General features: G+C 32.9%; 3 protein-coding genes across 3 annotated transcripts; 2 read left to right on the forward strand and 1 right to left on the reverse strand.

Moving 5' to 3' along the window:
* Window positions 1-1,048: 1,048 nt before the first annotated feature.
* Window positions 1,049-5,406, forward strand: LOC142546027 (beta-galactosidase 15-like). The gene is made up of 17 exons (XM_075653499.1): window positions 1,049-1,220; window positions 1,323-1,531; window positions 1,650-1,716; window positions 1,838-1,930; window positions 2,045-2,188; window positions 2,294-2,382; window positions 2,493-2,598; window positions 2,704-2,791; window positions 2,877-2,995; window positions 3,104-3,265; window positions 3,347-3,540; window positions 3,784-3,887; window positions 4,004-4,113; window positions 4,178-4,405; window positions 4,489-4,700; window positions 4,785-5,061; window positions 5,145-5,406. Exons 1-17 carry the CDS (start codon window positions 1,056-1,058, stop codon window positions 5,256-5,258), a joined length of 2,481 nt encoding a protein of 826 aa, XP_075509614.1. The 5' UTR covers window positions 1,049-1,055; the 3' UTR covers window positions 5,259-5,406.
* Window positions 5,407-7,588: 2,182 nt separating this feature from the next.
* Window positions 7,589-8,680, forward strand: LOC142546028 (FCS-Like Zinc finger 13-like). The gene is made up of 2 exons (XM_075653500.1): window positions 7,589-8,307; window positions 8,419-8,680. Exons 1-2 carry the CDS (start codon window positions 7,724-7,726, stop codon window positions 8,564-8,566), a joined length of 732 nt encoding a protein of 243 aa, XP_075509615.1. The 5' UTR covers window positions 7,589-7,723; the 3' UTR covers window positions 8,567-8,680.
* Window positions 8,681-10,808: 2,128 nt separating this feature from the next.
* On the reverse strand, window positions 10,809-12,021 carry LOC142546029 (protein TIFY 10B-like). The gene is made up of 4 exons (XM_075653501.1): window positions 11,796-12,021; window positions 11,562-11,676; window positions 11,212-11,487; window positions 10,809-11,120 (listed from the first exon to the last, which is right to left on the reverse strand). Exons 1-4 carry the CDS (start codon window positions 11,944-11,946, stop codon window positions 11,057-11,059), a joined length of 606 nt encoding a protein of 201 aa, XP_075509616.1. The 5' UTR covers window positions 11,947-12,021; the 3' UTR covers window positions 10,809-11,056.
* Between the last annotated feature and the right edge of the window lie 56 nt (window positions 12,022-12,077).

Raw genomic sequence — 12,077 nt, forward strand, 5'->3', positions numbered from 1 at the left:
GAAATTTTTATGTGGACTTTTTTAAAAAAAACCAATCGATTACAAAAGATATCATTTGGTGAAATAATTAATGGGTTGTTTTTTAAAAATTAGGTATTATTGAGTTATAATGTAATTTTAAATATGATTCTAGATTTGTAGAGTGATAATTTTTTAGCATATACACTTTTTTAAAGTGAATTATTAAATGCATTTTGCTCAGCTTACCAACTCTGAAACTGTCTCGGAAAGAAGAGATTGTATGATGTCAAAATACATTATTTGCAGTTTGCAAACTGTTTATAAGCTACTATATTGTACTTACAAAAATCAATGTGAAATGGTCTCACACCAATTTTGTTAGATGGATCATTGATCCGACCTAGGTATTATTATTCATGATAGTTATGGATCAGGTCGACCAATCTTATAGATATAGACTTGTGAAACTATATCACAAGATACCTATTGCATGCATCACTAATAATAGTATTTGTCTATATATTTTGCCAAAATTATAAATATTTATAGTTCTGATATTTATCCCGTAAAGCGAGTAAAAGAAAATTGTCATCTCATCACTAAATAGGAAATCATTTAAATCTGATCATCCAAATCCAGTAGATTATATTTGCATTTTTATAACTGAAAACCTGATTTGCATCTATCATTATCCATTTTATAACTTTTGGAAGTTTCTCAAAAAAAAAATAAAATTGTAAAATGTAAATTTTCACTTAATTTACCTAGTAACATATATCCTACAACCATATTTGTCTCAAGCTACGCTTGTCAAAATTTATTCCCAATTTTCAAACTTGTAAAGTGAATCATTTTATATATATATATATATATATATATCAAGATAAAGAATCTCCAAGTGAAAATAATATCCCGGATAAAAAGTTAAATATATCAAGTAGAAAATCTGGTAAAGGTTTATCATATCCAATCAGTAAACAAATCTGTCACACAAATCTCCAAAAATTTCAAATTGATTCCGAAAACTAAATGATCCTATAAATTCATGCCATTCATCACTCACATTTCTCATTTTTCACACACACAAATCCACCATGATTTCTTCGAAACGCCATTTCCTCTTCCTCGTTTTTTCTCTACTTTGCTTCATCTCTTCCTACGCGGACATCGTTTCGCACGATGGAAGAGCCCTCACGATCAACGGTAAACGTAGAATCATCCTTTCGGGTTCGATTCACTACCCACGAAGCACTGTCGAGGTAAATAAAAATGGGTACTTGATATCAAAAAAATTAAAATATACATAAACAAGAACAACAAGATTCGCTAACGTCATGTTCATTTGTTTGTCATATGATCAGATGTGGCCTGATCTGATCAAGAAATCTAAGGAAGGTGGCTTGGATGCCATCGAAACGTATGTCTTCTGGAATGCGCATGAGCCTCTTCGTCGCCAGTACGATTTTTCGGGCAATTTGGATCTCGTGAGGTTCATTAAAACGGTCCAGAACGAAGGTCTCTACGCTGTTCTTCGTATTGGACCTTACGTTTGTGCAGAATGGAACTATGGGTAAGTGATCAACATTATTGTGACTAAAATTTCAAATCTTATATTTCTATAGCATATTATTATTATTTTTAAAAATATTACATATAAATTATATGCTTACATTTTCTCTTATATTCAGAGGATTCCCCGTGTGGTTGCATAATCTGCCTGGGGTTGAGCTTCGAACTTCCAATACTGTTTACATGGTACTAATTAGTTAAAAGTTTAAAACCCTTTCAATAATTAAATATAATATATTTATTGTCATTATATATCTTTATTATCTCTTTTAAATTATTTAATTATATTTTTTCCTTACATTTCCAGAATGAGATGCAAAATTTCACTACATTGATAGTGGACATGTTAAAGAAAGAGAACCTTTTTGCATCACAAGGAGGTCCCATCATTCTAGCACAGGTTCGTATGTAAATATACATACATATCTATCTATATATATAATATATATATATATATATATATTATTTATGTACTCAATAAATGGAAATAAATCACATTTGAAATTATTTACAGATTGAGAATGAGTATGGAAATGTCATCTCGACATACGGCGACGCGGGAAAAGCGTACATGAACTGGTGCGCAAGCATGGCTAATTCACTGGACATTGGGGTTCCATGGATCATGTGCCAACAAGATGATGCCCCTCCCTCTGTGGTAATTAAACTATCGTTTCTCATATTTTTAAATTAAAATAAAATAAAATTTTATTGGTTATTAAAATATTTTTTATTTACATTTCTTGATTGTGAATTGTGATAGATCAACACATGCAATGGCTTCTACTGTGATCAATTCACTCCCAATAATCCAAACAGCCCCAAGATGTGGACAGAAAATTGGACTGGATGGTTAGTCTAATTATACCAATAATATCGATTATTTATTATTTTTTTAACATATACGATTGGTATTTTTAAAATATTTATTATAAATTTATTGTAAATATTTATTTATTTAGGTTCAAGAACTGGGGTAGCAAACATCCATTCAGAACAGCTGAAGATCTCGCATTTTCCGTGGCACGGTTTTTCCAAAATATGGGCACTTTCCAAAATTATTATATGGTTCGTATCAAATAAATCTTTTTTTTTTTTTGAGTTTGACATTATTGCAAAAAAAATTTATTATTATCTCCATATTTTTTTGTTGATTTTTGTTAATTATCACAGTACCATGGTGGAACCAACTTCGGAAGAACCGCTGGTGGCCCGTATATTACCACATCATACGATTACAATGCACCCCTTAACGAATATGGTAAACAAAATTAATTTCTTAATATTTATATTTATTTAATTCTTAAAAATAAATATCTTTTTAATGGTAAATTTTAATACTGCAGGTGATTTGAATCAACCAAAATACGGACACTTGAAGAAGCTCCACGATGCGTTGCATTCAATTGAGAAAGTTTTAACCTATGGAGATTATAACAATACCGACTTGGGATCTTATAATTATGTAAGTCTTTAAATTTTATAACTATTTAACATATCTTATACAAATATTATACGACAAAGTTTACAGAAATTTGAATTTAATTTCGATGTTATCTATGAATTTTTGCAGATTACTGAATTCAAACACAATGGTATCTCGAGTTGTTTCCTTGGCAACGCCAACTCGTCAAGTGATGCTACCATAAACTACAACGGAGTCGACTACCACGTGCCCGCATGGTCTGTTAGTATCCTCCCCGATTGTAAGACCGAAGCTTACAACACTGCTAAGGTACTACATTGAATTACGAGACATGGATTCAAATATTTTATCGCGGTTGTTGACTTATCTTAATCATTTCGAAATTTTTAGGTAAATACGCAAACTTCAGTGATGGTGAAGAAGGCGAATGATGCCGAAGTAGAGCCAACTGGACTGAACTGGAAATGGAGGCCTGAGATCATTGATGAACCAGTTGTTCTTGGCAAGGGTCAACTCTCTTCTGGCCAACTCGTTGACCAAAAGGCCATTAATGATGTTAGCGACTATTTGTGGTACATGACAAGGTATATAATTATATATATTAATTTAATTTCTAAAATTGGTTAATTTTAATTATGTTCAAGTATATAGTAGGTAATTATTGTTCCTCAATTGTTACATGTTTCACGTTTAGAATCTGTGTTTGTGCGATGGTTTATATTTCTTTAAATATATTAGCATATGGTATGTAATTAAGTGTTTTAATTGTAATTAATTACATTTTTTCTATTTAATTTTTTTCTATTTTTATTTTCCTTTTTGAATAGTGTGAATCTTGACAAGAAGGATCCCGTCGTTGGAGACACAATGACTCTTCGTGTGAATGCCACTGGACATATAATGCATGCTTATGTCAATGGGGAGTATCTTGGTAAATAATTATTATTAATCTTCTATAAATTCGAATTATATATAATTTCTTACTTAAATAAATTAAATTATTTTTGTAAAATATAAACATGGGACAATTTTTGTTTTGAATTTCAGCCTCCCAGTGGGCCACCTATGGAGTTTTTAACTATGTTTTCGAGAAGGATGTTAAGTTCAAGCATGGAAAGAACCAAATCTCAATTCTGAGTGCCACCGTTGGACTACAGGTATTTGTTGACATACAGATTTATTGATACCACTGCTACTATTATTGATGGGTTTTTTTTACAGAACTACGGAGGTGAATTTGATTCGGTACGAGCTGGACTACCGGGACCGATCGAGATCATCAGAAAGAAGGGCGATGTGACCATCATCAAAGACTTATCAAGCCACAAATGGTCTTACAAGATTGGATTGAAGGGGTTGGATGACAAATTATTCAAGGCAGATCCCAAATCTGATTCGCAATGGAAATCTACTGATCTTCCTGTCAATAGGATGCTCACTTGGTACAAGGTAATATATACATATCATGTGATTTTGTTTATAGATATATATTTGTTGGTTTCTAACTATTTATTTATTTTTTAAAATTTTAGACGACTTTCAAGCCTCCGATCGGTGAAGATGCCATCGTAGTAGACTTACAAGGACTAGGGAAAGGTCTTGCTTGGGTTAATGGAAACAGCCTCGGACGATACTGGCCAAGTTATATGACAGAGGACACTTGCTCGAATGATCCTTGCGACTACCGGGGCGGGTACTGGAGCTGGAAGTGTGCCACGAACTGTGGGAAACCTTCACAAAGATGGTTAGTGTCGTAAAGAGATAGTGTTACATAAGTTGAATTTGAAACATTTCTTTCAGAATATTCACAAGTCAAGACTCTTCTTAGGTACCACGTTCCCCGTTCTTTCATAAACGAGGGAGACAACGAGCTCGTGCTCTTTGAAGAATTCGGAGGCGACCCTTCTCTGGTCAACTTCCAGACAGTGCGTGTGGGAAGCGTGTGCGGCAACGCCTACGAGGGCAACGACATGGAGCTGTCGTGCCAAGGAAGGGCGATCTCAGAGATCAAATTCGCGAGCTTTGGCGAAGTTGGAGGGGCTTGTGGCTCGTTCGAGAAGGGTTCTTGTGAAACTTCCAAGGATGTGCTTTCCATTGTCCAGAAGGTAATTATAATAACTTTATAATTTTTTCACTAATCATAGATTTTTCGTCGAAAAGTAATTTTGTTATACATTGTATTTTGTAGGAATGTGTGGGGAAACAATCTTGCTCGGTTCCTGCAAGCGAAGACCGACTCGGATCAGCAAGTTGTGATGCTGGAGTGAGCAAGAGGCTCGTGGTGGAGGCTGTTTGTAATTAGGGTTTGATTTAAATGGGAATTTGGTTAGGTTTGAGAGTTAGTAAATTAATTGTTTGTTTTCCTTTGATATTATTAGGGTTTTCGGTTTTTTATATTCGGTGGCCTTTTGTTATTTATTTGATTTCTAATTAAAATTCTCATTTTCTCTTCTCAATTATTTTGCCTCTATAATTGTTTTATTAAATGAATTTAATGATAGTTATAAAACATTTAATTAATCCGATCATAACTATAAATATTTTATGATTGTGCTAGTTTATCATCTAAAGTAACTACGTAAAATTAGTTAGTATAAGTAAAGAATCATTTAATTTTAAAAAAAATGTGACTGAGAATCCAATTTGATGGTATAATTTTGTTATTAACGATGAATTATAATCTATTGATGATTGTATTCTGTCAATCAAAGAATGAACCAACAGCTCAAACACAAAAATAAAATAAAAATCAATTTAAATATGAAATTGATAATTTCTAAAAATTTACGTACAATTTAATTTCCTTGGATATTAATACCGAGACAATTAATTTTATTCACTTATGCGTAAATCTCAAATTTGACTTTAATTTAACTAATGGACATATGGAGAGATTGTAGTTTTATAAGGATTTATACGAAAATATATATATTTAAACTTAGGAAAATGTTGATTTTTTGTTAGAAACTTTGCATGAGAAAATAGTGGAATATCAAAGAAATTGTGTAATCATAACATCACATTTAAAAACCAACTAATTCGAGAGAGTTAGATTAATCGTTTGTCATTTTATCAACATTGTACGTGGCATACTGTTTTACAAGTACTGTCGTTACAAATTCAAAAAATTTGAAGGAATGTTTGGAGTTTGATGTTTTGAAATTTGAATGTAAAATTTAAATTTATTGATGAGAAAAGGGAGTGGAAAAGAAAAGTAATTATGAGTTTGCAATAGATTTTGTTAAAAGTAGGATGTTGACACAAACGACACATAAGTAATTTCACTCCTAGTATCATAATTCACAAAACAAAAATTTACGTCTCACGGTTCAATTTTATGAGACGAATTTTTAACCTGATTTAATTCATAAAAAAATTATTATTACTTTTACTAAAAATATTAATTTTTTATTTTAAGTATAAATCGGGTTGACCTGTCTCAGAACAAAAGATCCTGAGATCATCTCACCTATTTTTTTCAATTTACAACGCCATGGGTGAGAATTCAACCGCACAATCCATGCCTATGAGTGGATTCGTGCGAAAAATATATTTTTAAATAAATGTATAAATGTTATTTGTATAATTTTCCAAATACACCAAAAATGCATGAAATAACATAAAACTTATATTTATTATCATATTACCATTTGATTCAAGTTTCAAAATTTCCGGTGATGGTTTTTTTTTTTTTTTTTTTTAAATTTTTACTTACTCCATTGCTTAGATATGGTGAGGCTATGATGCACTTAGAAATTAGTACAAGCCCTTGCCCATGATTAAACAAAATGACAGTATTTAAATAAATTTTGTTTTCGCCAAATTTAGGTTGGACTTTTTCCATTTTAGTAAATGATATTGTAATGGTGGTGTGACGTCATATACACACGCACACACACGTGTAATAAAAGAGATGTATATTATCTATCTGTGTTAGATGAGCTCTAAGTCGACAATTAGTTTTAAAATTCTATATATTATGTTTATATGAACAGTTCTATTTAAAATAATTATTATATAAAAAATCGAGAAAATTATACTAGGCATTTTTTTATTATATAAAAACGCTTTTTATATTTACACAAATTTTAGAAAGATTCGATTTAAAAATACCCGCTACACAGATACGTAAATAATTTATAAATTAAAAATCTACTCCAATTATTTTGCATCACAAAACAATGTGGGCCCCTACCGCAAGTGGGCTTAGTCATAATAGTCCAAGAAACATCAAGTTAATATGGGGCCCACATTCCAAAACTTTATAATAATTGCCCATGACATGGACAGACCAATCGCTGGCAGAGGCCCTTGGCCGGAACCTTGAACCCGGACTCATTCCCCGGCGAAATGGGCCCGTTTATTGGATCGGGTCACAATCTTTGAAGTGGACGTTTCTTAAAATATTGTCCACTGACATGTGACAGTTTTCTAAAAGAAATTAACTTTACAATCTCTATTTTATGGTAGTGGAATAAAGTGGTTGAATGATTGATGAGAAATTAATACATTTAATAAATATAATAATAAGATTTTATGCCCATATCTTTTTAAAAAGGATTATTGGTTTTTCAATCACACACGTTATAACATATATAATATATTAAATATTACTTGTACATTATTTTCAAAGTTTTATATGAAACCATGGGCTATTAAGCCTAACAACCTCTCCGTCAACCATAAATTGAAGCCCCGTAGGGAACCTTTTTCAAGACTCTCAATTCTCTCTTCTTTTCCAATCCAAGCAGAGAGACTTTTATAGCCATGTTGGGGAGGAAATCGAATCCGGTTATCGGAATCCTAGCCGGATCTTTTGTTTCCGGCAGTAAATCCGGGCTTGTGGATGTTGCAACTAGCTCGACAAGCCTCCAAGAGCACAAGAACACATCACCACGAGGTCCAAAGAATTTTCATCTAGGTGGGGTTGGATTAGGCATCGTGGCGGCACTCGGCAATGCTCATGACGAAACTCCGTCAAACAAAGCGTTGTGTGGCCGGAATTCAAGGCGATCGAATCCGATTCCGGTCACTTCACCCAAGAACTCATCAAGAATAGGGAGAGAATTTGATGAGATGGAGATAGAGAATCATTCAGAAGAATACACAATAGTAACATTTCATGGCCCAAACGAGTCCCACACTAAGGTGTATGGAATTGATCATGGTCAAGGAGGTGATTATAGGACCCCTTTTAGAATACAAAGAAGCAATAAGTGCGAAAGGGCTAGTGTTTTTCATATTTCTCCGGCAAGATTCGGGGCGATCGCCGGAATTCCTGCCGAAGATTTCCTTAGCTCGTGTGACATGTGCAAGAAGCAACTTCATGGCGAAGACGTATACATGTATAGGTACTTTCTTACATGTTTTTATCGAGTACTTCTTCAAAACTTGAAGTCAAATTATCGCTTTATCATTTAGATTCGCGAAAATAATATATTTTGGGTACGTGAAATTTGTAGGGGAGAGAAAGCGTTTTGTAGTGCGGAGTGTCGTTACCAGCAAATCGCGATCGACGAACGCCAAGAGAAGTGCGGCTCCGAGGCGTCGAGGCCGAGCTCGTGTCTCTCAGACGAGAAAATTTTGACCCCCGGAATCCTAGCAATCTAGACTTCAAGCACAAAAAATGAAGATCCAAATCGATTTATACGCATATATGATCATGGAATTGTATCACCCATAAACACATGAGAATGAGAAATTTTTGGAGTGACCGATTAGTTCCATATTTCCTATTTTTCCCTCAATAATTGAGATCTTGACGTGGGTAAGTTACGTATGGATCAATGGTTGAGAATCGTACGCCACATGATGCCTAAAAAGTCTTTCAATTAATATTTTTTTAAACATTATTATTGATTATAACATTTATATTAAATTCTAATCATATTGACGAGGAATAGTTGGAACACGCACATTTATATTAAATTCTTATCATTTTTCTCTTAATCATTTCATAATTTTATCCTCCAATCAAACGTAGCCGTAAAATATACGTAATTTTCATATATAAATTTAAAAAATCGGTTTTTCTTTACATTTATAAGTACGAGTTAGATCTTTCAAGTAATCAAAAGTTAGTTCACATAGAATTATAATTTTGTTTTATATTTGGACATTTAGTTTGTTGTTGATATGACGTCTAACATTAATTAGGCACATATTTGAATTTTAACTTTTCTTTTAATTGTTGGTTTTTCAATTTCTGTTAGTTGTGAACTGGCTAAGCCCATCTTAATCAAAGACTTTTGTTTCCTCCTCGCAATTTTGGGAATGGATCCTCTGCGGTGATCATCCCAGTATTAAGAGATGTTGTGGCACAAATTTTTTAGCTTATATTTATTTTATTTTATTTTTTGGTTTTTTTTTTTTGTTTTCATCTTTCTTTCACTCACTATCAAATTTTCATTTTTAAACATTTTTAGTCTTGTTTAAAATATATTATATTTCTTTCTTTTGCCATTTTTTGACTTTTTGTTTCTCTCTTTCTTTTTTTACATTTTGTTTATCGCGTTTCTTTCGAGAGTAAAACATATTTATTTTTCAATTTTAATTTTTTTCACATGCTTGATTCGTCCATTTTCTTCTTTTTTTCCCATTATTTTTTCAATTTAAATTCTTTTCACATATTTATTTTTCAATTTAAATTTTTAAAAAAATTTACAACAAAGGAGGAGAAGACTTGAATATAAAAATTTCTATTTTCTTGATCATTTGCATGTCCAATTATTTTTAAAATTTTTTTTTCTATATTGACATATTTAATGAGTTGGTATATTAGTATATAATACATAAATATAAATTATAACAAGAAAAAACGATACAAAAAAAATTGACAAGATAAAAAAAGAGTAGAAAATACTTTAAGAAAAATTAGATTGTATACAAAAAAATTCAAAAAGGAAAACAAAAAGATCAATGAATGTAAAAAGAAAATATTAATTAATTAAAATATATAAAAAACAGAAATAGAAAAGAAAATTGTTTGGCGGGTGTAAACGACGCCACGGCACAGCCTCCGTTGTGAAGATGCCCACGGCAGAGGATCCATTCCCCACGATTTTGTGTGCTCTTTTGTATAGCCCACAAGCGATGAATATGGTCACATTGGAGCATTACGTTATTTTATAATAAATATATATATATATATATAGTTTTGTTTTATTTTTATTTGCTTATATATGTTTTTTATCTAAATAATTTTTTTTCCTGTTTTGATAGTGATATATTTTTGTAGTTTGATGGGAATAAAACAATTCGAACTCCATACTTTTTTTATATCGAAAGGACATTTTCGGGTTGTGTTATTAATATATCGTATTAATAATAAATAAAGAATTGAAACGTGATTCAATACATTTATAAGTTGAATAAACTTAAAAGTTGATAACCAACACCCACTTCTCCAAGAAAATTAGTGAGTGATATATTTATTGATTTCAATAATTTATTTGGGAAAAAATTTTACTTGGTTCTAAATATGTTCAAAATATTTCATCAGAGACGATCAGAAATCTGCGGAGAACCTGCTGATGGGAAAAGTTTAGACCCTTCACAAACTTATATTTTTGAATAATTGTGTGTATTATTGTTTACCAAAAAACCTACATAAGACAGTCTCGTGTATCATATTTTGTGAGACAGATTTTTTATTTGAATCATCCATGAAAAATTATTACTTTTTATGCTAAGAGTATTATTTTTTTATTGTGAATATCGGTAGAATTGACTCGTCTCACAGATAAATATTCATGAGACTATATCACAAAAGACCTACTCCACTTTGTCTCATGATTGTATTTACTGTCTATTTAGTTTAGTTTAAAAAATAACAATAAAGAAGATTCTCGCGAACACAACTTCAACTCCTATCAAATGCCATTAATGACTCCTTCATCGTACATATCATGAATACCAAGTCCAATAAATTCATGTGATTTCTATGTATGAATTTATATATAATATTACATCATTCAAAGTAAAATTTCAATTTCTTTCAATTGCAAAGAAATAACACCCAAAGTAAAGTTAATTAAAAGCTATTGCAGTCGATTATCCATTGTAATGTTAACACATACTTCATAATAATGATAATGATCTTTAGACTTGAAACCTCATAGCCGATTCCGGTTTGATTTCTTGGTACGGCGCCTTCTCTTTGATTCTGCGATGCAGTAAACAGGAATGGTGGGATCAGTTTCAGTCAATGGAAAGAGTCCAATTCAAGATTCTTGTCCATAAATGGTGGAAATTACCTGTCTTTCCTCTTCTCCAGGAACCGGGCCAGTGAGTTTCGCCTCGCCATCGGTAAATCGGAGGCAAGAGGCGGCATGAGAGCACGCTCCGAAGGGATCTGAGTCGTGAAGGGCGGAGCGAAGGCGGAGGAGTGATGGTGGTTCTGGGTGCCGCTGGACTTGTTAGCCAACGACATGATTTCACCGACCTTATCCGCCGGGAAATCATCGAACACGAGCACTTGGCCGCCGTAGAATATCGTCATCTGGGCAGTTTCCGCGCCGGATTTTGTACCGCTGAACACACAAAAAAATCACCCCCAAAATCAAATCGCAACTTTAAAGTGCAGAAGGTTAGCAGAAGCATTTACCTCAGATCAGACTTCTTCTGGGCTTCTTCTTCACCGGCAGGAAGCTGGGTCTCTCCAGATTTCTCCATCATCGGGAACAAATTCATCGTCCCAGTCACAGCAGCAGCCGAAGCCCCTTAAATTCACAAAAATCAACAACTCTCTCGAGAAAAAGGGGAAATAATCCAACAGAATTAAAACCCAAATCCAGAAACTCACAGATCCCGGCTACCCAAAAGGAAAAAAAAATCATACCAGAGGATTCGAATTTCTGAGCTAACCCGAGAGTAAGATCTCCGAAGCTACCCTTCTCCTTCAGGTATTGGCTCAAGAGGCCGCAAGTCTTGGAGAAGTTGGACCTGCCGCCGTCCAGCTTACCGGAATCCACGATCTTCGACGATCCCATTTATTTCTCCTTAGCATTTAATACTAACTTCTGGTCGCTTTATACACAATCAAACTTGGCTTCCGGCACGAGGAATGTGTGATGAACCCATGAAATATAGAAGAATTGTTCTTAGTCACTTTCAACGGGGT

The sequence above is a fragment of the Primulina tabacum genome, chromosome 5 (genome assembly GCF_025594145.1).
Source record: "Primulina tabacum isolate GXHZ01 chromosome 5, ASM2559414v2, whole genome shotgun sequence".
NCBI lineage: Eukaryota > Viridiplantae > Streptophyta > Magnoliopsida > Lamiales > Gesneriaceae > Primulina > Primulina tabacum.

Bases quoted from the DNA above. Each gene is read 5' to 3' on its own strand.
- LOC142546029 (XM_075653501.1), bottom strand. From the start codon at position 11,946: ATGGGATCGTCGAAGATCGTGGATTCCGGTAAGCTGGACGGCGGCAGG. The intron at 11,677-11,795 runs GTATGATTTTTT...TGTGAATTTAAG, and splicing joins TCAGAAATTCGAATCCTCTG to GGGCTTCGGCTGCTGCTGTG. The intron at 11,121-11,211 runs GTAATTTCCACC...ACTGCATCGCAG, and splicing joins CTGGAGAAGAGGAAAGACAG to AATCAAAGAGAAGGCGCCGT.
- LOC142546028 (XM_075653500.1), top strand. From the start codon at position 7,724: ATGTTGGGGAGGAAATCGAATCCGGTTATCGGAATCCTAGCCGGATCT. The intron at 8,308-8,418 runs GTACTTTCTTAC...TGAAATTTGTAG, and splicing joins GAAGACGTATACATGTATAG to GGGAGAGAAAGCGTTTTGTA.
- LOC142546027 (XM_075653499.1), top strand. From the start codon at position 1,056: ATGATTTCTTCGAAACGCCATTTCCTCTTCCTCGTTTTTTCTCTACTT. The intron at 2,599-2,703 runs GTTCGTATCAAA...TAATTATCACAG, and splicing joins CTTTCCAAAATTATTATATG to TACCATGGTGGAACCAACTT. The intron at 2,996-3,103 runs GTAAGTCTTTAA...GAATTTTTGCAG, and splicing joins ACTTGGGATCTTATAATTAT to ATTACTGAATTCAAACACAA.